This window comes from Lampetra fluviatilis, chromosome 9 (genome assembly GCF_964198595.1).
Source record: "Lampetra fluviatilis chromosome 9, kcLamFluv1.1, whole genome shotgun sequence".
In the NCBI taxonomy this organism is placed as follows: Eukaryota; Metazoa; Chordata; class Hyperoartia; order Petromyzontiformes; family Petromyzontidae; genus Lampetra; species Lampetra fluviatilis.
Genome location: NC_136283.1, coordinates 3,573,690 through 3,597,930, shown reverse-complemented (window position 1 = coordinate 3,597,930; position 24,241 = coordinate 3,573,690). Strand labels below are relative to the sequence as shown.

The following is a 24,241-nucleotide window of genomic DNA, read 5'->3' as shown; positions in this document are numbered from 1 at the left end:
AGTCACGTAGAATATTATTTTATTATTTCCCTTCGACGTGACTCTACCGAAAGAACCAAGAATATAAATGTCCCTACGTTATTATTATGAAGACAGTAAAAAATTAACCCGTAAAAACAAAGTTTTTCACTATAAATCCTTTATATGCGTGGCATCGCTTTTATTTTATTATTCATTTCTGTTTTTCTTGAGTAAGAGTTTCATTTTTATCACATTGGTATTTTAAATTAAATATGAATTTTTTTTTTCCCTAAAAAGTGGAAAATTTTGGAACAAAAATTTTCACGAAAATAAATTGTCACGCACAACGAGTCTGTGTGGAAAATGTCAGCGCGATTGGATCACGGGAAGTGGGTTAAAAAACGACCGAAAGATTTGCACGGTCGTAAGCGCGCAAGCAAGCAAGTGAACTTAATATAAAGGATTTAAAAAGCAGTCTCCCTTGAGCGTCTGTCCGAGTTGTGTGCTTATATCAAAAGCTCCCCTGCCCCACCAACCAGTGTGCTATAAACGCGTGCGGCATGGAGGTGTCTCGCGTACATCAGAATCGCCCCTTGCATCTGCACGGCGTGCTTCGAATCCAGCCTCTGTCGCACGATCCCACAACGCGCGCAAACAGCACGAGGCTTTTGGGGGGGGAGGGGGGGGGAGGGGGGGCCACGTTAAAGCTGTCGACGCGACCTCCGGCGTCACGTGACGGGGGGGGGGTATAATGACCATTACAGGGGGGGTTTGATTATTCCCAGCTGATTCCGTCACCCGCTGTCGCCCCGCCCCCGCCTAACTCTACCCCCCCCCCACCTTCTTCCCCCCCCCCCCCCGACTTCAAGGCAACATTTTCCTGACCGCCTAACACCCCCTCCCCACCCTCGCAAACTTCGCGATATAACGAAGCACCCCGCAATGCGCGCCGCCTGCTTCTTCCTGCGCAGCTCCTCACCCCCAACTCACCCCCCACCCCACCCACCCGTCTCTCTCACCACCTCCCCTCGTCTCCTCCGCGGTGTTTACTTTCATCAGGAAGGAGCGAGCGAGCGAGTGAGCAGAGAGCGCTAAATCCGGTGGGATTTGCACATCTCTAATCCGCTAATGACAACGGGGGGGGAGGGGGGGGGAGGAAATATTTGCATGCAAGCGGCGTGCGATAATTGTTCAGCTTAAACGTGTCCAAGAAAAAAGAGACGACGACAACAACACAAATCACAAAGCGCTCCTTTTGAAAGTTTGCGCCACCCGCTTGCGCGCAGGGATCACAGCGTGAACTGCCCATCAATCTTCGCTGCGTGGACGGGTATCCTGTGATGAGCAGCAGACTTTTGTCAAACAACTTCTGAACGGTGGCTTGCCCATGGCCCTTTTATGTTTGTTTAGTTTGGCCACTGCCAGGGATTGAAGGCACTTGAACCACCAGCCGGTCGGTGAAGGTCGGGACGGCCGTGGAAGTCAAATGCGATATCGCGAGCCACTGGTGTCACAGCCCTGGCCACAAATTCGGATTCAGGCGGTCAGATTCATAGGCCCCAGGCACTGCCGCCAATCACTGCTTTGCCCCCATTCTGAATAAGACGTCAAGAAATCAACAATGCATTTTCTTTCCGGTATGGTTTAATTGAAAAAAAAAACATTAATTTAGAACGTAAACTGTTAACTATTACAATGGTAAATTCTCAAGTGGCAAAACAAAGGTCACAAAATAAATGTCGAAAAAGAAAGGGGAATGTTTCGCAAACGAATTAATGATGCTCGTTACGTATGCACAGCATCCTTCTACTGTGCCACAATGTAAATTAATTCAATATATTCAAAGTCATCATTAGACCTCCTTTGCCAGTACCAAAATATAATAATCGGGGTTTCCCCCTTTTTTCTGGCAACAAAACTGAAACCTTTTAACGAGGATTCATGTCTGCATTCACCACAATACTTGTAGTCGCGCACCAATTGGGTTGAGGCTCAAAAGAAAGCCGCCCCTTGGTGTGGACCAATCAGTTTCAAGGACAATGCAAATATTATCATTGTATGTTTTTTGTTTGCATTTTGACTGCAAGCATTGTGGTTAATGCAGACATGAATCCTCGTTAAAAGGTTTCAGTTTTGTTGCCAGAAAAAAGGGGAAAAACCCGATTATGATATTCAAAGTGTGCACGGTAAAGGGATGGACTTATTTGTGACACCGTTGGCATTGCCTCCGCATGGACACGGAGTGGCAGTGCATTGCAAAATGTTTATTGCAATTCATCGTTCCCTTAGGCCAGGGGTCGGCAACCAAAATAACAAGATGAGCCATTTCTTTCCAATTCGGTACAAAATTCAGTATTTCAAGAGCCGCAATGCATCTATGTACATACTGTACATACGTACATATCGTCAAGAAGCAGCCTGTAAAGAGCCGCATGCGGCTCCGGAGCCGTAGGTTGCCGACCCCTGCCTTAGGCGGAGTTAACTGCGGTGGCGTGTGGAAGATTAACTGTATACATCTGCCCTCTGCAGGATTCACTCGGCAAAGCCCACGGATTTAGTTCAATTCATCGGTGGGGAAAAATCGGCTCCCTCTCTCATCAACATGCAAACATTTCCAAACTCCTGTCTGGATGTTGTTGCCAGTGTGATGTGAGTCCTATAAATAAATAGGTCACTTATTTTCTCAAATCTGGACCTGAAAAAGAGTTGTTCAGCCCTCATTCTAGTTGACACATCAACATTGTCCTAACTGGGTCATCGTGGTCACAGAAACGCAGACGTCCGAGGAGTTTGTGTTTAGCGGCCGTGTGTTTGCGGTGGCTCCGATGTCCGATATTTTGGCCCAGCTGCCGGGAGCATCTTCAGAAACGTTGCAACTTCAGCATTGCAGTTCAGTTCCCGATGAAGCTCCCAGCACGTTGGTGCGAAACGTCGGACGTCGTGCCGAACAACACGCGCGCACGACCCCAGAAGCGCATCGGAGAGGCATTTCCAATGTCGCGCTTAGATCACGTGCAGGCTTGATGAGCAGTTGTCTCGAGGTGGCGAGGAACCAATGTAACCGACATCACTTCATTTACTCACTCATTGGCCGTTTATGTTTAGAACGATCTGTTCGTGGAGATAAGAGGTTTCCGAGAGCGATACATCACAACCGCGTAAAAACCTACACCGTAGTATTACAAATCTACGCAGTGGTATTTAAACACAGGTGAAACAGAATCAACAACTTCTGTTTTACACTTTTCGGCCTCGTAACATCGATCTTAAAAAATCTCCAAAACAGAGACAGCCGAATCACGAATTCCCCACTATGTGTTGGTACAGCTGAGAACACTCAACCCTCATTCCTTTAGAACTGCTTTTTGCGTTTAGTTTGTTGTCCTTCCCCCACACCGACGATTAGCATAGTTGGCTACGTACGGTGCGAAAGAAGTTCAACATACATACGTACTTTGAAAAATATACGAAAATCAGTTTGTTAATTCGCCCCCCTCCCTTCAATTCTATCCCGATTGTGCTATCGGCATCGCGTCACGAGATGAAAACCCCATTAAAATCTCTCGCAGCGCGGTGCAACTACGACGCCGCGTCAGATTGGGCCCGTGGAAGTGGATTTCACAGAGCTACCACAGATCCCTGCCCAGTAGAGAGCGGCACATTCCTACGCACTCCCTCCCTCTCTCTCTCTCGTGACAATCCAACCAATATTGTCATGATCAGAGCAGGAAGTTTAGCCAAATAAAGTGTGAGAAAAAAATCCCCCCAAATTCGTTGCAACAATTCGTTGCAACAATTGTTGCAACGAATTTGGGGCTTCACGGCCCGGCTTAATCGGCGGTGCCAGCTTCAGTGCTCTTGACCTCTGAGGCGACCCAGCCGGGCCTCTCGCTTGCACACGCGGCTAACCGAGGACACACGGAAGGGCGGTCCGAGGCCTGGCTGGTGCGCTGTGGACGGGCGGGGGGGGTGGGAGCCCTTAAAGTTCGTCCTTGTCCTCGCCCTCGCAGTAGCACGAGGCTCGCTGGCTGTTGAGGAAGGACTTGCAGCCGAAGCTCGTCACCGTCTTGTACAGGAGCTCGGCCCCCGTTTCGCAGGCTGAGGGGCAGACATGGGAAGAAGGGAAACACTAATAAAGCCAGCCTCGTGTAAGACAAAATCGCACCACGCCCACCCCCGTCCCATTGGCAAGCATTGGCAAGGGCTACCGCCCTTGAATTAGCCAAGCAAGTCGTGAAATTGTTTGATTCAGTTTGCAACTGTCCATTGAATGATAATTTGTTTTTTACCCTTCTATCTGGCAACAAAACTGACACCTTTTTACAAGGAGTCATGTTTGCATAGACCGCAATACCTGCAGTCATAATACAAACAAAAAAACATAACTCTGATAATGTATGCACTGTCCTTGAAGTTGATTGGTCCACACCCGAGACAGCTTTCCTTAGAGCCTAGTCTCACATGGGTTGGACCAGATGACGCCACAAGACGCACAACTCAAGGACAATGCACCATCAGAGTATGAGAGCTCGGGGCAAGCATTTCCACTATGGGAACCTCATTTACCAGTAAAAATATGGTAATTGGTTTTTTACCCTTCTATCTGGCAACAAAACTGGCACCTAAGGAAAGCTGTCTCGGGTGTGGACCAATCAACTTCAAGGACAGTGCACATTATCAGAGTTATGTCTTTTGTTTGTATTATGACTGCAGGTATTGCGGTCTATGCAAACATGACTCCTTGTAAAAAGGTGTCAGTTTTGTTGCCAGATAGAAGGGTAAAAAACCAATTATCATATTTTTACTGGCAAATGAGGTTCCCATAGTGTAGATGTCCATTGAATCTCCAATATACTCAACAGTCAGAGTCTGGTCAATTCTAGCCCATGGAAGAAAATGAGAACACACAGAGACACAAAGATCCCCCGTGTAGCCTTAGCAGACTGTAGGGGTAAGTGCTGTTAGCGAGCACCTATGAAGGCCGGAACGGTACACGAGGGGGTGGGTGGCCAGCACCGCGCCCGGCCGCTTTTGTCTCCCCAGTGGCGATGTTTACACACAGCACCAGGTACTCATTTGAAGCTGAGTCGACCTAGGAGAGGTCCAGGACCGATTCAGATAATCGTCGTTCGGTGTTGGCCGTGAGTGGGAATCGAACTGGGGTCGCCGAGATCGTAGCGCAGCGTAGCGCTAAACGCTCCACTATCGCTCCCCCCCACCCCCCCCCCCGCACACACACGCCCCAAGCAACAGCGGTGTGATGAAATATAATATGACACCATCATCATTATCATCGTCAACATCGGCACATTTCTGCTCGTTGCATTGGCAGGCTGTGACCTTTGCTCGCTTGTTGTCCTGATACCGGCGTTCGTAATTCTACCGCAGGTGCAATCAGCGTGATCTCACCGCTCCTCATCATCTTCTTCTTGTTGTTCGTACGTCCGTTCACTCGCTTGATTGACATTCTGTCATTATGTTTATCCGATTGTTGTCCCTTCCATTTGCAGCAAAGTCGCGCACCATTCCTTTGCTTTTATCTCACGGATGGCTCTGATTCTGCGATGTCCCTGATTCTTGTTTGCCCTCTAATCCACATCTATTCGTGGCTGCACATCAGGCAAGTTTGACTGTGATATATCTATCACAGCCCTGATGGTAAAACATTAACTTTGTAACTTCACTCCACAAAATAACTTAGTGGTGCATCACTGTCACATAATCGTGCATCTAAATAATGCAAGTATCATCGTGACTCGTGTAGACGCTACTTTAATAAGTATTATGAAAAGTCATGATTAATATGTCATTGTTATCAATGTTATTATCAAGCCAGATGGCGCAGTGGTATAATACGCTGCTCACAATCAAAAGTCTGCGAGTTAAATTCACCCATCCAGGGTTCACCAGGCCGCGCATCTCTCTGAAATTTGTTACATTTGAGTTTCGCTTCACGAGGAAGTCATGGGTCGTCGTCCTTTGGATATGTTTTTCTCCCTCCATAGGAACGTGGAGTTTCCATCACTGGCTCATGGGTTCAATTGAGAGATGAGCATTGCCCCATGCTCAAATGAATGGGAAACCACTCTAACTTGTCTTTAATGATTGAGGTAGCAATGCGTTTTTAGCTTGCATTTAATAATAATAGCAATTATTTTTCGATTTAAAGCTTTCATGACTGCAGGGATTCATCTTCTTGGTTCTTTCGGTAAAGTCACGTAGAAGGGAAGTAATAAAATAATAAAAATAAAACATAATAAAATAATTCTCACGACGTTTCGGCCACAACGCAAGCAGCCGTCCTCAGGTGAAAACCAGCAATTATGTTTTAATTACTGTAATGTACAGCCCCGTGTTGGTCGTAAGGGGTTACTTGACCATACTTCACCATGCCAGTCAATGCGGGTTGGTGACCTGTGGGTGGGGTGCCATGGACCGCTTCTGCGATTGCTCTCCACTGAAGTTAGTCGTGACAGGGAGTCGAACTTGGGTGGCCCGTTTAAGAGCCCAGTGCGTGTGTGCGTGTCTGAACCACTGCGTGCCAAACCAACCAACCACCACCGCCTGAACATGAAATTGTAGTCGTTGCTCTACATCTACATCGGCCGTACGAAAGAAAGAAGATGATGGTGTTCATCTTCTTGGTTCTTTCGGTAAAGTCACGTAGAAGGGAAATAATAAAATGATAAAAATAAAACATAATAACATAATTCTCACGACGTTTCGGCCACAACGCAAGCAGCCGTCCTCAGGTGAAGAACAGGTCTGTCGGAAAGACAGCGTATGATGAAGGTGTTTACCTGCGCACCAATTGCCCTCCGCCAAACGGCGCGAGAAACAAAGTAAATCAATTTCACGCAGCAACAACAAAAAACAACGACGACGACGACCAAAATCCGGCTCTTGCGGGCGAACGCACCGTCGATTTTGGAGATAAACCCGAGGGTCTTGCGCAGGTCCGTGCAGATGGAGGAGAGACAGATGCGGAAGCGAGCGTCGCACACGTTCTTGCTGGCCCCGCACGACTCGTAGCAGATGTCCAGCTGATTACAGCACTTGGTCATGGACGGGATGCCAAGGTCCAGCTGCAAGACGGCACATTTGGTGGTGGGGGTTGGGGAAGATCAGCCGGCGCTTGACATCGGAGCCTCCGTATGGCGCTAAACAATTCGCTCGTCAGGGGGGCAATTTTCTAATGGGGGCTGGTAGGGGTGTGGGGTGTGGGGGTGTTTGCCGTCGCTTTATTACGAAGCCAATATCAAATTCCCGAAAATCGCTTTGTTGCACCGCAAATTCTACTTCCGGTGGCTCCGGCGTTCGACAATGCCGGTAATTCCTGACAACGGCTCCGCACATTATGTTGTGCGGTGCGGCGCGCGGCACCTGACACGTTCTGGGGCCCAGCCCTCCGTCCCCTCTCGTGCCGACGAGTTTATTTCCCAACAGGCAATGGGCCAATTTCCCGAGATGATCCCATGAAAATCACTCACTCCTGTCGTAAAAAGCCTGTGGGTTTTTCAAGGTGCGCTTCTCACACCCCCCATCCCCCACCACCCACCATTCGCTCCCTGCTCCTTAAGAACCCTCGCGGATTGCACGGATGCAGGCGGCGCGCGCGATTGTCTCACGATTACAAAGGAGCCGTGTGACATTTTTCACTTCTTGTTTCCTTGCTCGTTTGTTTGCTTTTTTTTTTTCCACTTGCCGAATTGAGATGAACCGTGAGGCCATCGTGCGGCACGTAATGTAAGGTGTTCATCACCCGGCGGGAAGTGATGCCGAGATACAATGGTAACAAATTAATTCTAGATTTGAAGCTTTCGTGACCGCAAGGATTCATACTCTTAGGTTTTTTCGGTAAAGTCACGTAGGTAAAAATTAATAATAAAACATTTAATAATATGAATAATCATATAAATAAAATAATAAATCACGACGTTTCAAAGGCAACACAAGTCTCCGTCATCAGGAGGGACCGTCACAGCTAAATTTACCGTATCCAGTGAGGCAAAATTCCAAAAGACAAGCTCTTAAATACAAGTTAAGGTGGGAGGGGGGGGAGGGGCTTATCTGAATGTGGTAGCCAATGAATGGAACGTGTTGGGGGGTAATAAATTCCTTCAAGCGCTCACAGGGATCTCATCCAGACTCCTCGATGGCACACACCTAATCTGTTAAATGTTTAAAAAAGAAAAAGAGAATCCCGTCACTTAGTCTTGCAAATACCAGATTAGATGAGCAGTGCTGGGGTCGATGAGGCTAATCAGACCAAAGGTGAAGAGAGAATAAAATGTGACCACGTTGGCATAAACTACGTCCCATTATGCAATGGGAGGCTTCGTTAGCTGAAATCGGCACAGAGGTTTAAGAGTATCTCCAATTTTGGCCCATTGCCTGTTGGGAAACAGGTGGAGGACTTCTCCACAAATCTGGCTGTCGCCTGATGAAGCTGGTTGTAATTACTGGCGAAACGTCGTACTCAGATCGTACATGTTGTGGCTTGGCTCTCCAACACACCGGTGTGCCGTACGAGTACACTACACTATACACTACACTAAACACTACTATACCACTACACTACTATACACTTCACTATACACTAGTGCTGTACTAGTGACGAATTGGCCACGTTCTGTTTACGTGACAACCCTTATTAATCGGTTGCGGCGAGTTTAACGACACATTTCTCTATTTACGCGATCTAACCCAAAAAAACTCTATATAGAGGTCTAAGAGTTTGCCGGTCAAACGTACAACCTTGCAGCACTGGCTTTGGTCAAATCGCCTACCACCAAACCCCTCAAAATCGGCAAATCTGCCCATCGTCGGTCTGTCAAATAATTTCAAAATCCTCGCCATCGACAACCCCCCCCCCCCCCGTGCTCAGCGCATTAAAGGCACGGCGGTCGCCACCTCAGGGCCTTGCCACGCGTCCGCCCAATTTTGACCGATACGGAGACCGCAAACAGCACTCGGGCTTTTTTGCGGCACTGGCGGCACTCGCCACGATTGCCGCAGCGTCGGGTCACCCCTTGCTCGGACAGCAGGACGTCGCCTCGACGAACCACAGCGGACCTCAAAAACCAACCTGTCCTGGCTCGCCATTTAGGCGCGGCCACATGACTCCCGTGGCTTCGCTAACAAAGACGTCGCTATCATGTGCCACCGGGGTCTCTCCCTCTCTCTCCAGGTTCTCCCACCGTACCTCTCTCCCCCACCCTTCTCGCACGTCTAACAATCTGCTCATCGCACACCCAAGAACCAGGACTGTCCTGGCTGAGTGGAATTTCTCCGTGGCTGCATTGGCGGCCACCTGGAACCCTCTCCCACTGCACACAGGCAGCGGCGGCAGCAGGCAGCGGCGGCAGCAGGCAGTGACAGCAGCAGCAGGCAGTGGCAGCAGCAGCCAGCGGCGGCAGCAGCAGGCAGCGGCGGCAGCAGCAGGCAGCGGTGGCAGCAGACAGCGGCGACAGCAGCAGGCAGCGGCAGCAGCAGGCAGTGACAGCAGCAGGCAGTGGCAGCAGCAGCATCAGCATCCAAGCACTCTCCACTTTCAAGCAGCAGAGCTAGGCTCACCATCCAGGCTCTCGCCTGCTTCAGGCTCTAACCTGTCCAGGCACTCACCTGCTTCTGGCTGAAACCTGGTTCAGGCTCTCACCTGGTTCAGGTTCTAACCTGGTTCAGTCTCTCACCTGGTTCAGGCTCTCACCTGCTTCAGGCTCTCACCTGGTTCAGGCTCTCCACCTGCTTCAGGCTCTCACCTGCTTCAGGCTCTCATCTGGTTCTGGCTCAAACCTGGTTCAGTCTCTCACCTGGTTCAGGCACTCACCTGGTTCAGGCTCTAACCTGTCCAGGCTCTCACCTGGTTCAGGCTCTAATCTGTCCAGGCGCTCACCTGTTCAGGCTCTCACCTGGTTCAGGCGCTCACCTGTCCAGGCTCTAACCTGTCCAGGCTCTCACCTGGTTCAGGCTCTAATCTGTCCAGGCGCTCACCTGTTCAGGCTAGCATATGAGGGACTTTAAGCTTTGGCTTGAAATATGCACAGGTTATGAATTGTTTATTATTAATATAATGTATGCAGACAAATTAGCCGCTATCATGCAGATGCAGTGTCTGCATTCAATTACTGAACAAGTGAAGAGAAGGCAAATGGCAGGGATTTTATATTTCACCAAAGTTTGTTCATTTCATGCCTGAAAGTCTTTGTAAATATGTTAAATGCTAGGACGTAACTAGGTATTAAATAAAAGCACCTGTTTTAAATTGATACCAACGACGATACAGTGGATTATATATCTACGTTTTGTAACTTCACAAATGTTTTTCGTGGAGGTGTAACGATTCCCCTAAATAGCTCTGATTATCGGCTGAATTGTCACGATTCAGGCTCACAGATAAATTTAAGGAATCCACTATTTCTTGACATCAAGGTGACTGACAGTACTATTGGCTGTCTACAGAGCTCACCGTGAATCTATATCTTGTAACTTACACAAATATACAAAGATCAAATTGATACACCGTCACTACCGATCAGCATCCCGCACAACCGATTATCACGATTGGCTACGTACGGTGTGAAAACAACGAGATGTTAACTCCTTTGCCTCGTATGCAGGAGTTTGTGGGTTCGATCGCGTCCCTGACGCCTGCTTTATATTGGGAGTTTGCATCTTCTCCCGGTGGTTGCGTGGATTTTTCTCCGGGTCCTCTGGTTTTTCCCTCCACATTTAGAATCAACATTCACGCGTTTAGATTATTTGGCTGCTATACATTTCCACGTGATCAGCCACTTCGTTGAGCTATCATTTGTGGCCAGGTTGCTTCCGAAAAAGCGCTATACAGCTCAGTGGGCCTTACCTGGTAAAATACAAAAATAGTTAAGTTTAGTATATACGTCATAAATATACCATTGATTTTACACTCATTTTATGGTGCAAATGAAACTGTGTAGTTGTTCCCTATGAAGCCTGTTAGAACGTCCTGAGGCCCATGTCAACAGCTGTTCCTTCCCAAAAACTTATAAGTGCTGCTTCAGGTTAACGCGTTCTGAAAAGTTCGCGTATTCGTGTTTGGTGTTCTGAGAAGTGTCGATATCGCTTGCCGTCGTACAGCAGCCCATTTCAACCACTGCTCTCAATGAGATGCTTGGCAGCGGAAACGTTAAGCCAATCTTCAATTCTCTGCTTGGGGAGGCCTTCACACCTGCGGTGTTATTGTTCACCCCTGTTGATGACGATGACTTAAGAGACACATTGAAAACAACTCTTCTTTTTTTTTTGGTGCATGCTCTCTCGAGTTTTACAGCGGCTTTTTTCATACGTGGCTTCAAACACCGCATGACCGCTTCGTGTCGGTAACATTGTGTTATCGCTCAGCGACATGTTGACCCTGGGCTGTATTAAAATGTGCCTTCAGCACACAATCTGAACTTACAGCCGAGGGGGACTTTGCTCTCGGTCAAGGCAGGGTGATGCTGTCAGCTCATGCAGAAAATAAGATTACCCCTCGGTAAACTCGGCGATAATCCTCAACAAACAGCGGGCAAACATTTACAGGCGCATGTCACCGCATTTTTTCACATCTTCAGACACATGCTAGCTCAGAAAAAACCCCACTGACCCAATACACTGCAACAACAACAAAAAATAAATTGCCATCAAGCTCATACGCAACAAGACCCACTGTTGGGGTTACACATCCAATGTTGTTAAAAAAAAAATGGTTACCAATTACAGCTAAATGACCACAACACACAAAATAACACGGAAATCGATGCGAAGAGGAGAAGGGATGCCGCGCGCCAAAGAGCCACGCTACCCCCCGAGCGGACATCAACTTACGCCGTCAAGCGCCTGCACCCCCATGAGAGACGTGGCACAGCCGTTGGGCAGCGCCGCCTTGTAGTCCTTCCTTGGCACAGGGACGGCTCCTGGAACCCCTGACGAGAGGGGGGATGTGTTAGCAACACGAGTCCGTTGTGGAGGCAATTCGCACGGGTTATTGCCGAACGCGAACATAGTTCTGGGTTAAATTTCAATTTAAAGCTTTCGTGACTGCAGCATGAATTCATCTTCTTGGTTCTTTCGGTAAAGTCACGTAGAATGGAAATAATAAAATAATAAAAATAAAACATCATTAAATAATTGTCACGACGTTTCGGCCACAACGCAAGCAGCCCTCCTCAGGTGAAGAACAGGTCTTCAGACGCTGTCTTTCTGACAGACCTGTTCTTCACCTGAGGACGGCTGCTTGCGTTGTGGCCGAAACGTCGTGAGAATTATTTTATTATGTTTTATTTTTATTATGTTATTATTTCCATTCTACGTGACTTTACCGAAAGAACCAAGAAGATAGTTCTGGGTTGTCACTAGGTCTGTCAGCAACGTGTAGTGGTACTGCTTGTTGCTCTGCGTCAACATTAGTCATACGAAAGAAGCGTCCATTACATTTTTACCGCAACACAATTCAACACAATACCAGATCTCGTCACAATTCCAAATCTGGCCGGCCGAACACAGACGCCAATTGCCGGGTAAATCCCGGACAGCCGGGTAACCCCCACCAGCTGTGTGTAGCTCTACCGATGTGTTTTGAATTGTTCCGCGTGTTTATTCCACTCGACGCCTGACATTTTCATGAAGTTCTCAAGAAGCTCCCGGCACGCGGAGCCAAAAGCACGCTGGGGACACCATGCCCCGAACAACGGTGCGCCGCAACCTGCCGGCGCATCGTATAGAGCCATTTCCAACGTCGCGTTTAGGCCACGGGCTCATGAGGCAGCTGCCGTGTATTAGCGAGGAACTGATGTGAGCGACATGACTTCATGTCGCCACTTTATTGACCATTAGGATCGATCTGTTCGCGGAGACACACAGGTTTGTATGCCAAAACTCAAAAACGCATTGTGGTCGAGCTGAACTCCATTGTGGTTTCACAATCATTAGCAAGTGCGGAAGTGAGAGAGAGTCAGGGGTGAGAAGTGTTTGTGTTTTTGACAAGAAGGGCCTTCCATAAAAAAACTTTTTGTTTGAAACTAAACTATTTAATATTTTACCAGGTGAGGCCCACTGACCTATATAGCTCTGTTTCAGAAGCGAACTGTCTATCAGAAATGATAGCTAAACGAAGTGGCTTATTACGTGGACATCTATAGCAGCCAAATACTCTCAACGCACGTTGATTTGAAATGTGAAGGGGAAAAACCGGAGGACCTGGAGAAAAATCCACGCAACCACCGGGAGGGAGACATGCACACGCCAAATATACAGGCGTCAGGTTCGGGATGGAACCCACGAACTCCTGTATGCCAGGCGAGGTAGTTAACATCTTGCCACCGTGAGAATGAGGGAACACCTCTACATTTATACCGTTTGGGAAAAGAGAGATCGGGTGTCTAGAGTGTCAAACGTGAAACAAAAATGTATCTAATGTTTATGAAAACTATTTGTTAATTCACCGCTGGATAAAGGTATATTCATGCCGTGTGGGTCGTGGGGTGTCTGTATAGGTCGTGGGGTGGCCGTGTAGGTCGTGGGGTGGCCATGTGGGTCGTGCGGGGGATGGGGAGTTTGACCAAACATGTCGGGAGGGCGGTGGGCCCGGTTCAGATCCCACTCCCGAGGGGCATTATCTGGCGTTGAAGGTTGGTACACTCTGTGGGATTTGCGGGCCCAATTAAAGCAATTATTTCACTGATTGGGAAAAGGCACCAACGGTAACAAAACAGCGTCTGTACAATACCCTTGGCAGTTTTTGTCAGATCACAGACACAATATAATGCGCGTCTGGACCACATTTGTTTGGACACGAACAAACATTGTGTCGTGCCACAAAAAATACTTGTGCAGTAATTTTTGTTTTTCTTTTACAAGGTAGTTTTTACTATTCACATGTAACCACCCTGTTAAAATTACCTCGTTATATCTTCTGTTATTCATTCGTCTTCAACAGTTGTAGATCACAAAACAATTACGTAGTTTCTATACGGGGTTAATTATGTGCAGGACACAGCTGCTAAAAATGGAATCCTTCACAAATATCTACCATCCATTGCCAGATAATATAACTTTGTTGTTGCAACAATTACCGGCTTGCACATTGCCGAAAATGAAAACGTACAAAGTGTAGCAAAGGCAGTGCATGCAATTATATTTCATATCCAGAAGACTGTCAAGTAAAAGTAAAACTGTGTTTAATTCCAGATTGGGCGGGGTTGGGGGGTGGTGGCAGCATTGTTTATTAATTTGTTAGTAAAAACTATTTATCTCGGATATTGGTGTTTAACCTGGGGGGGGAGGGGGGTGCACACTGCACCCCCTGGGGATGCGAGGTGTCCTTTTTGGGGGTGCGAGACACGGCCAGATTTTTTTAGAAGACGAATCATCGAAAATACAAATTAAGCATGGCCACGTAAGAACAATTACTTTGTTAATAGAACCCAATGTATTAACATTATACCTTTTTTACGCTTGAGAACCAAGAGGATGCAAGGCTACAGTAAGGGTTAATAATCACTGCTCTCGAAAATCCCTTGAGATGCACACATCACGTGTGCAAGGGATGTCCGGGGAGTCACGTGATGAACACCAAACGTCGTTCTGCACGCTGCAAGATGATCCCAGCGACCTCAACTGGATTACTGTCCGTGGCTAACGAACGTGGGTGGCGAGTGACCCAGCTGCTGAGTCGAATGCTCTGTATGTTGAACTTCTTTCGAAGCCGGACGTAGCCGCCCACCGTGCTAATCGGAGGTGCTGGGGAAGGACAACAAACTAAACACAAACATCAGTTCGAAGGAAGTTCGTTTTCAATCTGCCATTCAACAACCAGCATTGACCAGCGTGGTGAAGTATATGGTCAATCCCTCGAAAGAAACCGTGTGGGAAAGATTTTAAATCCAGCGCTGAGTTGACAAAGGGTTGTAAACTATTAATCATTAATCCAGAATGTTCGTGTCACTAGCACAACACGCTTGTTTAAATGCCGGCGAGAGCCAAATATTAGTTTTGCTGACCAATGTGGTTTGATTGAATTGATCATGTTTCACAGGAAAATTGTACAACTTCATGCCATACAGAATCAGAATATTTATTTATCCAGTTTTTCAGCGGCAGTCGATACATTTCTAATGTATGGGCAGCCAAAATCCAACTAAATTGTTAAGATGAAAATGTAACAAAAAATATTTATATATTTTTTTGCCTAAAAGCTCATTTGCAAGGGACAGCTAATTGCTCGGTTGCATTGCCCTGGGCATTGTTTACCGGGCTACGAACGCGATGTCTTTCTAGATTTGTGTCAACAGAGATCGGTGGCGTGAGCCCTGCGAGTGACCTTGTTCAATAAGAGTGGGGCATGCAAAACTCGGCGAGCAGGGGCTGGTGTGCACTCACAGTCGATATTCAAACAAACTCCCGACAAATGGAAAAACAAAAACGTTAAACAGAATGTTGGACGATATAATCCGCTTTTGTCAATCACACTAAGTACGTATGTTCAGCTTATTTCACACCGTACATCGCCAAACTATTTTTTGCTTCTTGTTTTGAATTTAGGTGTCCATCACCCCGCACCTCCGATTAGCACGGTTGGCTACATACGGTGCTAAAGAAGTTCAACAATGCTAATGTATACGCGAAAGGGCTGCCGCTGGGTGTACCGACGTTTTGTGACTTGACCATGAGCATTAAGGACGGGGAAGGGTGGGGGGGCTTAGCTCCACTTCAGCACTCCCATGCCGAGGATGTCATGGTCGCGATATGTGAACTTCCTCTCCTGGTATACAGGATATCGTGGGGTTCGATCCCGACCCTGACGCCTGTATATGTTGGAGTTTGCAAGTCTCTTTCTCCCCCCCCGTGGTCGCGTGGACTTTCCTCCGGCTCCTCCGCTTTTTCCCCCCGGCCGCTATAAATGTCCACACGGTAGGGCCAGCATCTAGATTTGAAGCTTTCGTGACTGCAAGGATTCATATTCTTAGGTTTTTTCGGTAAAGTCACGTAGGTAAAAAAATAAAATTTATAAAGTAAAATAAAAAATAAAATAACAATCACGACGTTTCGGAGGCAACACAAGCTTCCGTCTTCAGGTGGAACTATATCACTTGATACAGCTATCGTGCTGTGACAGTTCCACCTGAAGACGGAAGCTTGTGTTGCCTCCGAAACGTCGTGATTTTATTTTTATTTTACTAATTTTAATTTTTTTACCTACGTGACTTTACCGAAAAAACCTACGAATAGGGCCAACATCGTCGGACCTCTCATTTGTGCGATAGCCCTTACCTGGAAAAATAATAAAAAAAAATAAGTTCTGTTTCATTGAACCGAGTTGCCGATGTCGGTTTGCGTGGGTTTACTGACCATGCTTGCAGCGATACTGGCACTCCCCGTTGTAGCCGCCGAAGAATTCCACCATGGACTCGAGATAGTTGTCGACCTTCTCGATCCCGCGCCGCAGATTCTGCACGTTAAGGCCCCAGCCTTCGGGCTCCTCCACCACCACGTTCGTTGTTGCTGCCACCAACGTTGAGATGAGAAGCAGCAGCGTAGCCAGGCAGGACGCGGATCTTGTTGGGCACAGCGGCATGGTCGCGACGTGACTCGCTCTCTCTGTGTTCGGACACAAACGGAAGGGGCGATGAATCTCGATTTGCGGCTTTGCGTCGTCGGATGATTTTAGTCTCCTCTGCAGTTAATCATTTGATTTGAGCAGTTGGACTTTAGGACGCGTGAAGTCACCGGTTTCGAAATCGGCTCCGGGCGCTATTTTGTGTTACTTTTCAACGTTATGTTGTCTGCACCGTTCGGCTTACACTGCAGCGCAGATGATTTCAACGGTGGCCGTCCAAGTGTGGGATCGGTTCAGCCGGAAGGTTCACTCCTCCGTATGAGCTATCTGGAAATGTTGAGGGCACGAGCTTTGTGTTCCCACCTTATGTAGACGAATGTGTTCTACAGTGGCATGTCTGAGTCGAAGTGGTGATTGGTTATTGCGAGCGAGGGAGCCATGAATGTAAGTGAATGATTAGCTCGCAGTCCGATAGTAGGGACGTAAGGTACGTAGTTCATGCTGATGTTGACGTGTTGGCAAGCTGCAACAAATGTGGTCTTCATGTCTGGTTGCGACATATCAGTGTTCGTCATGATTATCATCAGCAATGTCCCGACAACACGTATTTGTAAAGCATCCCGGATAAATTAGAGGGTATACTACATACGATGCCATCAACTTCAGTGAATAACAATGGCTAACGAAGGCATTTTAAAGGCTATGACACTGGCTCCAAGGGAAACGTTTATCCTTCACTTTGTCAAAAAAATATTAGGACAGTTGCTATTATCATGTGATTTAACAACCCAGCATGCCTCATTCGCAAGAGTTAGGCCATCGTGGCGAGATGTTAACTGCCTCGCCTGGTATATAAGGACGTCGTGGGTTCGATCCCGACCCTGGCGCCTATATACTTGGAGTTTGCGTGTCTCTCTCCCCGTGGTGGCGTTGAATTGTCTCCGGGTCCTCCCGTTTTTCCCTCCACATTTCGATTATTTGGCTGCTATAAATGACCACGTGATTAGCCACGATGTTGAGCTATCATTTGTGGCCAGGTCGCCTTCGAAAAATAATGATATAGCTCAATGGGCCTTACCTGGTAATATTAAAACAGATATATATATATTTTAATAGTTTGTGTGCCAGTATCTTAGTCGAAACTTGCCAAATGTGTAAAAAGAGAAACAACAAATTCCTCTGTGCGAACATACGTGGCATTGATCACCACCTACTGAAACACACTTGGCAGCACCCTCTTTAAAAATGAGTCACGAGACTCACTGAGGCTTGCCGGGCTAAAACCCATTACAGGGCACACCTTTGATATTGTTCATAAGGCCATTGCACATTAAACGGCGTTCGCATAGTAAGCAGCAGAGTACAGCGGGGGAAAAAAAGTTGTACTGCACTTATATATCTTTATTTGAAGCTTTCGTGACTGCAGGAATCCATACTCGTTGGTTCTTTTGGTAAAGTCACGTAGGTATTTTATTTCACGTAGGTATTTTATTTTATACCTACGTGACTTTACCGAAAGAACCAAAGAGTATGCACTTATATACTCCAACATCTATGTCCCCAAGCTTAATTTGGAGCTTTCGTGACTGCAGGAATTACTCTTTGGTTCTTTCGGTAAAGTCACGTATAAAGAGAAAATAATAAATTAAATACTAGCATACGACGTTTCGATTGCAACACAAGCAATCATCATCAGGTATAAATGAAATATAAACAAAAAATCTAGTATACTTAGAAATGTAATCTATGTCCCCCTCACCTTTAACCCACAGCGACCATCATGGTTCAGTACGTATGGCCGAATCACCTCCACAACGCGGTGTGGGAAGGCCCTCGTGCAATGTGCAGTCAATGTACAGAGTAACACCTGGACAGGCATGATCATAAGCTGTGCTCATGTTCGACCAGCATCGGGCAAACTAACCAAAGCGTGAGTCATCGCTGACCCCTCAACAATCATACCCCAGCGCTGCTGTGAACTCAACGTATCTCGGGTCTCAACGCACCAGGCGTCACGATAAGCAGCGCAAAGGTCCTCCCATTTCAGTAGCATGGGCTGATGGTGTTTGTCTTGCACCGTTAGCCCTAGTTGGCAAGATAGGCTCCGAGGTGGCAGACCCAAGCTCAGGGTTTAAAGGTTGACGATAAATTTCGATTTCAAGCTTTCGTGACTGCAGGGATTCATCTTCTTGGTTCTTTCGGTAAAGTCACGTAGAAGGGAAATAATAAAATAATAAAAATAATTCTCACGACGTTTCGGCCACAACGCAAGCAGCCGTCCTCAGGTGAAGACCAGGTCTGTCGGGGAGACAGCGTCTGCTTGCGTTGTGGCCGAAACGTCGTGAGAATTATTTTATTGTTTTATTTTTATTATTTTATTATTTCCATTCTTCGTGACTTTACCGAAAGAACCAAGAAGGTTGACGATAGTTTAAAAAAAAACTCAGCCACGGCTCTACGGTGTGTGGTTCGAGGCTTCCTTCTTGGCTTGATTTTAGTGCGGGGGTCGTGGCGCGCTCCACATTAGCCAATCCGCTGCAGCCGTCCAAGCACCGTGAAGGCTTACACGTTTCATCTGTCGTCCAATTGACAATCACAAATCCTGACAGTTCCTTGAGAGCAGGGGTCCCCAACCCCCAGGCCACGGACCGGTCCGTGGCCTGTTTGGAACCGGGCCGCACAGCAGCAGGAGGTGAGAGCGGTGAGTCCACGCGTGGCCCGCCAATTGTTTTATTATTGACCACTTCCATCCGCGCCTCTTTCCCGCACTGCGCACTTGTCTCAGTCACAGTGTTGGTAAGCCCACAAGCTGCTAACCCCTAGTAGCCAACATGAGTAAAAAAACAAACGTCGCTGGAGAACTTCTTTGAAAAGGGAGAAAGACCCAATGATGAACCCCCCCCCCCCCCCGGTCCGTGAAAAAATTGTCTTCCACGAAACCGGTCCCTGGTGCCAAAAAGGTTGGGGACCGCTGCTTTAGAGGGTATTACAAACAATGCAATCGTAATGACAATGGGGACTGCATGCGGTGTGAGGGGTCTAGTGGCCACGGGAGGTAATGACAAGTGAGGTCAGCCTGCAGTACGAATGCACTGGTGGTGGCCACGGGAGGTAATGGCGGGGGCATCAGTTGAGTGCGAAGGGACTGGTGGCTACGGGAATGTTCGAGAAGGGGGCGTGGTCAGGTGACGAAAGAGGACGGTGGAGTCTGCCGGTAGAGCGAGCGTCCAATCAGCGAGAAGGTTCGAGAAGGGGGGCGTGGCCTCGGTTGATATATAAAAGAGATGCGCGGGAGACTCGGGGCTGTTGCAGTGGGAGTCTCCGCCTGATGTCAAGCAAACGTGCCTTCAATAAATTGCCATCTCAAGAGAAGTCATCATTACACAATTATCTGGCCGTAGCTACAGATGAGGGCATTGTGGCATTGCCGACATTCGACTGAATTTAAAAATATATTTATACAAAAAAGCACGTGCAATAACATGAGTACGTGTTAAAACATAATGCACACAGAGCCGTTGATTCACATATGCATGTTGAACTTATTTCACACCATACATAGCTAATCGGAGGTGGGGGGGGAGGACAACAAACTAAACACAAAACTGTTCGAAAAAAAGGTAGTTTACAATCTAAACACAACTTGCTATTGATACACGTTGAAACGCCATTGAATGTTTACATTGATATACCTGGTTCCCATTGTATATACAGGGTGCTTCAAAAAATGTTAACACTTATATTGGACTCTCGTTTTTTATGGAAAAGAACGAATACACTGCACCATAACAAATGTATGTCAATAGCTTTTAAAAGGCAGTCTCCACTTGTTCCCCATCATGGTCAACACATTGCCTGGAATCTTCTCCAGGTGGTCTCCAGAGGCCAGAGGCACATTTCTTGTGGTGTTGTTGCAAATTCTCAGAAGTGTTCACATTGTTTTGAAGCCCCCTGTACATCTGAAAAGGACGTTGATTGTAAGTTCCGCTTGGCAAAAAAAAAAAACCTCGTATTTTTTTTTCCCCAGTGCTATTTCCATTTTATGGTGTAAAAAGTTCTTATAGAGGGGAAGCTAGCCGACTTGTTTGTGGCTTTAACTGGCGTGACTCAAGGCTGTTACAACTTTTTGTGGACAGAGACTAAGGCGCAACCTTTAGCACAGTAGCATCAACACCGCCCATTCTCGAGCATATCCAACTAATTTAACACAAAAAAGCAGCATTGTAAACCTTGCAGCCAGTGTGCATACGTGGTACTTGAAGAACGCAGCTTTTAAAATAGCAAAAGAACATTGCCCGATGGCAAAGCACTGCAATCTGGGTAAAGTTCATTTTCAAAGTCGAACAACTTCATTAGCTACGAATAACATTCGCAAAATCACATTGTCATTAGCACAAAGACCTTCATTTTACCTAGAAGGAGAACGTTTTGACTTAGATTTACAATCTGTTCCCCACAGGTATAACAAAATATATACAAATGCAGTAAGTTATGCTTTTTATATAATTAATGCGCAATACAATTAACATTTTAATGCGTGTTGTGCCTTCACATTTTGAAATGCCAAATAGGAAAATGTGCCATCTGGAAGGGAATGCCAAAGGGCGTCATGAATGGAGCACAAAAAAAACCACCAGCATCCAGATGTACAGAAACGAGTGTCATCTTAAAAACCCACGTTTATTCAGAAACACTCAGCACTGCAAACAAATACATCCAATACGGTATATATGTATACAAAAAAAATACCTCCAAGGTTTCATTTTTAAAAAAGTGAAATATACATCGCAACGGAATCTGGACACAAACAGTTAATCGTATTGCTCTGGCTTAAGTAACACAACACTCATGCAAGCGAACTTATTTATTTGTTGGCAACCTTCTGGAAAGAACTACAGAGTGACATGCATTTAGGTTTAGCTGCAAGATGAATTAAATGTTTATGGACTTACACGGCATGCAGCAACACTAGTCGCATACACAATAACCACACCTAGTGTGCTTCTTTCGGCACACAGAGTGACCAAGGGATCTTTAAATTGCATTCTCCAAAACCTTAAACATTGTGCAATGTTTCAGGATAGATTGTCCAATCTTAGTTTTCAAGTACAATTACTTTCAAATTGGCCTCAATGTAAAATATAGGAAATACAACTGTGACATGGACACGAGAAAAATGTCATTGTTAAATAATACAGCTGCACTGTTTCCCAGTAACTTTTAAACAAAAAGGTGGTAATGATATTCATGAAAATTAGGTTTTGAAAACTAATTATTGTCCATAGATTCCAACGGAGACATTAACTATTGCAATTTACATGCAGAGTATAAATTAGCCAAAGCATGCAATTTTTTTTTGTTACTTCCAAAAACAATTTAAGAACAATGTCAAAGGTTAAATTGGAAATGTGAGGAGAATGGAGTTGAAGCATGCAATAAACTTTGTCCGTGCAGAATATACAACACGAATGCCATCTCATCTGGTCTACGACTGAGACAGTGCGGCCAAGGGTGGCGTGTTAATATTGAGATTCATTAAGACCCGCCAAGACATTTAACCACTATAATTTCCTCCGAGCATTGCGCCAAAGAGTTCATAATCTCCCAAACTCTACAAATCCAAAATTACTTTCTCAGGCTTAAAATAACAGATTTTGGATACTCAAGCCTAAGTGATTAAACGAAGGTGAAAAAGACCAATTTGTGCCCAGGCAAGAAACAGTTCCTGGTGTTAGGACGTCACTCCTTGACATTTGCCGTTTTCTTGCTGGGGAACTCCCAGGTGGTCTCCTTGGCGCACTTCCACATGGCATCCACGAGGCGCGTAAAGCCCATATCCTTGGGTTTCTCCAGTCCTCGCATCAAGCGCTGCTTCATGATCGACACAAACTCCTTGTTGCTGAGCTCGCCATTTCCTGCGAGCGACAGGCACGTGAAAGGGAGGAGAAGACGCATTCGTACACGAGTCTCGTATTATTCAAAGCATTTGGGACACACACAAATTATTAGTCGTAGCCAGAGTAGGGGATAGTCTTTGAATCGAACCGGAGATTGATAAGAGGTTATTTTGGGTTAGATCACATAGTTCAGCACCGGTGTGCTGAACTACGCGATCTAACCCATTAATTCAAGCCTACATTATTTTCTTAAGTATATGGATTGCTTTCCATATGCATAAAATAACTGATATCACAATAAGAAAAACAAGTTTGATGCCGTCCTGTACCTTGTCAGAGCGTTACTTAATGCATCCCGTTGTAAAACACTGTTGTCAAGGATGGCAGTGTGTCGTTTGAAAAAAACGTAAATTATAGTGCAGCCACCTCTGTAAGGCGAGCACTATGAATAACACTCGATATATGATCCTTGGAAGAAAACACCCTACAATGTATAACATCTACTGGCCAAGAAAACGCATTCATGGATGCCCTGACTGCCAAAGAACCACCCTACCGTTTTTTGCAGCTGAAGTAATCTTTTTATCCTAATGAGAAGTAAATATTGCGACAGGAGCTTATCCAAGGCTTAAGTGGATATAGTTGAGAAGCGGATTGTAAGCAAATGATTGACGGTTCTTGTAAAATGCTCAGAAACATCATGCATTGTAAGCGGGGTGGCCAAGTGTCGGTTTACCACCTGAAATTATATGCACCTGATGTTAAGTCAACATTACTGTGAGGCTAAGCACCAGCTTACCATTGGACAGTGAACATTAGCCTGAAGCTAGGCCAGCTACTCAGTAGTCTATTCAAGAGCAAAGCAAAACAATGGGCATGGGTTGAAGAGTTCAGTTGGTTAGACGGTTATGGTTCAGTTGATTAGGTGGGTTTTTATAAATCTGAACATGGTACCGGACGTGTCTTAGTTTAAATCCACACAGACTGCACGTGTATTGTTTGCTGTTGTAACTTGTTTTTACCGGCCCCTAGTGGACATCTGTGAAAAAAAGCTTCAAAGCTCATCGGACTTCTCCAGAATAAATACACAAATATTCAGATTCTGACATGTGGTGAGCTCTTACGAGAGAAAAGACAAAATGTCCCTTGCACATAGCTCCCAGGAGAAATGTACCAGCGTAAAGGATGATTTAAGATTTCCATTCAAATGCAGCGTTTATCTGACTTGAAGCTACTCGCATTTAGACCATTTACTTTGCATTTAAGCAGGTCTGTCAAGTGGGCTGAACGTGATAAGATGGGGATAACACTCACCATCGCAGTCGAAGAGGGTGTACACTACGTCGCACACGTGGTCGGATAACTCCACTTTAGCCACAGTCCGTGCCACCTGCTGCATCGTGGCTGCAAACACAGATTCAAATAAATGAAAAGTTCTTCACAACAACCACGAGTGGGCATTCCATCCTACGGAACACTGCCTGCACCACAAATGTATTATTTTTGATTAGCGAAGAACGCTTTCTCGTGACTATTTTCAGGAAAGTCTTGCCAAGTTTTCAGTCGGGGGCAATGACTGCCACGTCTATTGCCCGTCAGTGAATGAGGAACATATTTCTAATTTTGACGACACGACGCTGGCACGCAACATTAGCCTCCTCTTGCAAATCACATTTCAGAATATTTAACAGCAACTGTGTAGCAGTGGGTGCATATGCTTATGGTAAGTACACCCACAGCCACGGTGTCGAGATGTTAACTCCCCCGCCTGGTATACAGGAGTTCGTGGGTTCAATCCCGACCCTGACGC

At 46.3% G+C, this 24,241-nt stretch overlaps 2 protein-coding genes across 5 annotated transcripts in view; both read right to left on the bottom strand.

The window, feature by feature from the left end:
• Positions 1-3,100: 3,100 nt before the first annotated feature.
• Positions 3,101-16,864, bottom strand: PLA2G12B (phospholipase A2 group XIIB). Of its 3 annotated transcripts, none has more exons than XM_078859413.1 (5): positions 16,779-16,864; positions 16,327-16,575; positions 11,806-11,903; positions 6,881-7,046; positions 3,101-4,059 (listed from the first exon to the last, which is right to left on the bottom strand). In XM_078859413.1, exons 2-5 carry the CDS (start codon positions 16,550-16,552, stop codon positions 3,941-3,943), a joined length of 609 nt encoding a protein of 202 aa, XP_078715539.1. In that variant the 5' UTR covers positions 16,553-16,575; positions 16,779-16,864; the 3' UTR covers positions 3,101-3,940. The 3 variants fall into 3 exon arrangements, with proteins under 3 accessions (XP_078715539.1, XP_078715541.1, XP_078715540.1); XM_078859415.1 differs by having other exon boundaries at positions 11,806-11,894; XM_078859414.1 differs by lacking the exon at positions 16,779-16,864 and having other exon boundaries at positions 16,327-16,639.
• A 4,323-nt stretch (positions 16,865-21,187) lies between these two features.
• The window catches only part of MICU1 (mitochondrial calcium uptake 1), a 49,834-nt gene continuing 46,780 nt past the window's right edge, over positions 21,188-24,241 (bottom strand). For both annotated transcript variants that reach the window (XM_078859592.1, XM_078859593.1), the window contains 2 exons: positions 23,746-23,835; positions 21,188-22,449 (listed from right to left, as the gene is read on the bottom strand). In XM_078859592.1, coding sequence (XP_078715718.1) covers positions 22,274-22,449; positions 23,746-23,835 — 266 coding nt within the window. In that variant the 3' untranslated portion in view covers positions 21,188-22,273. The remainder of the gene's footprint in view (positions 22,450-23,745; positions 23,836-24,241) is intronic.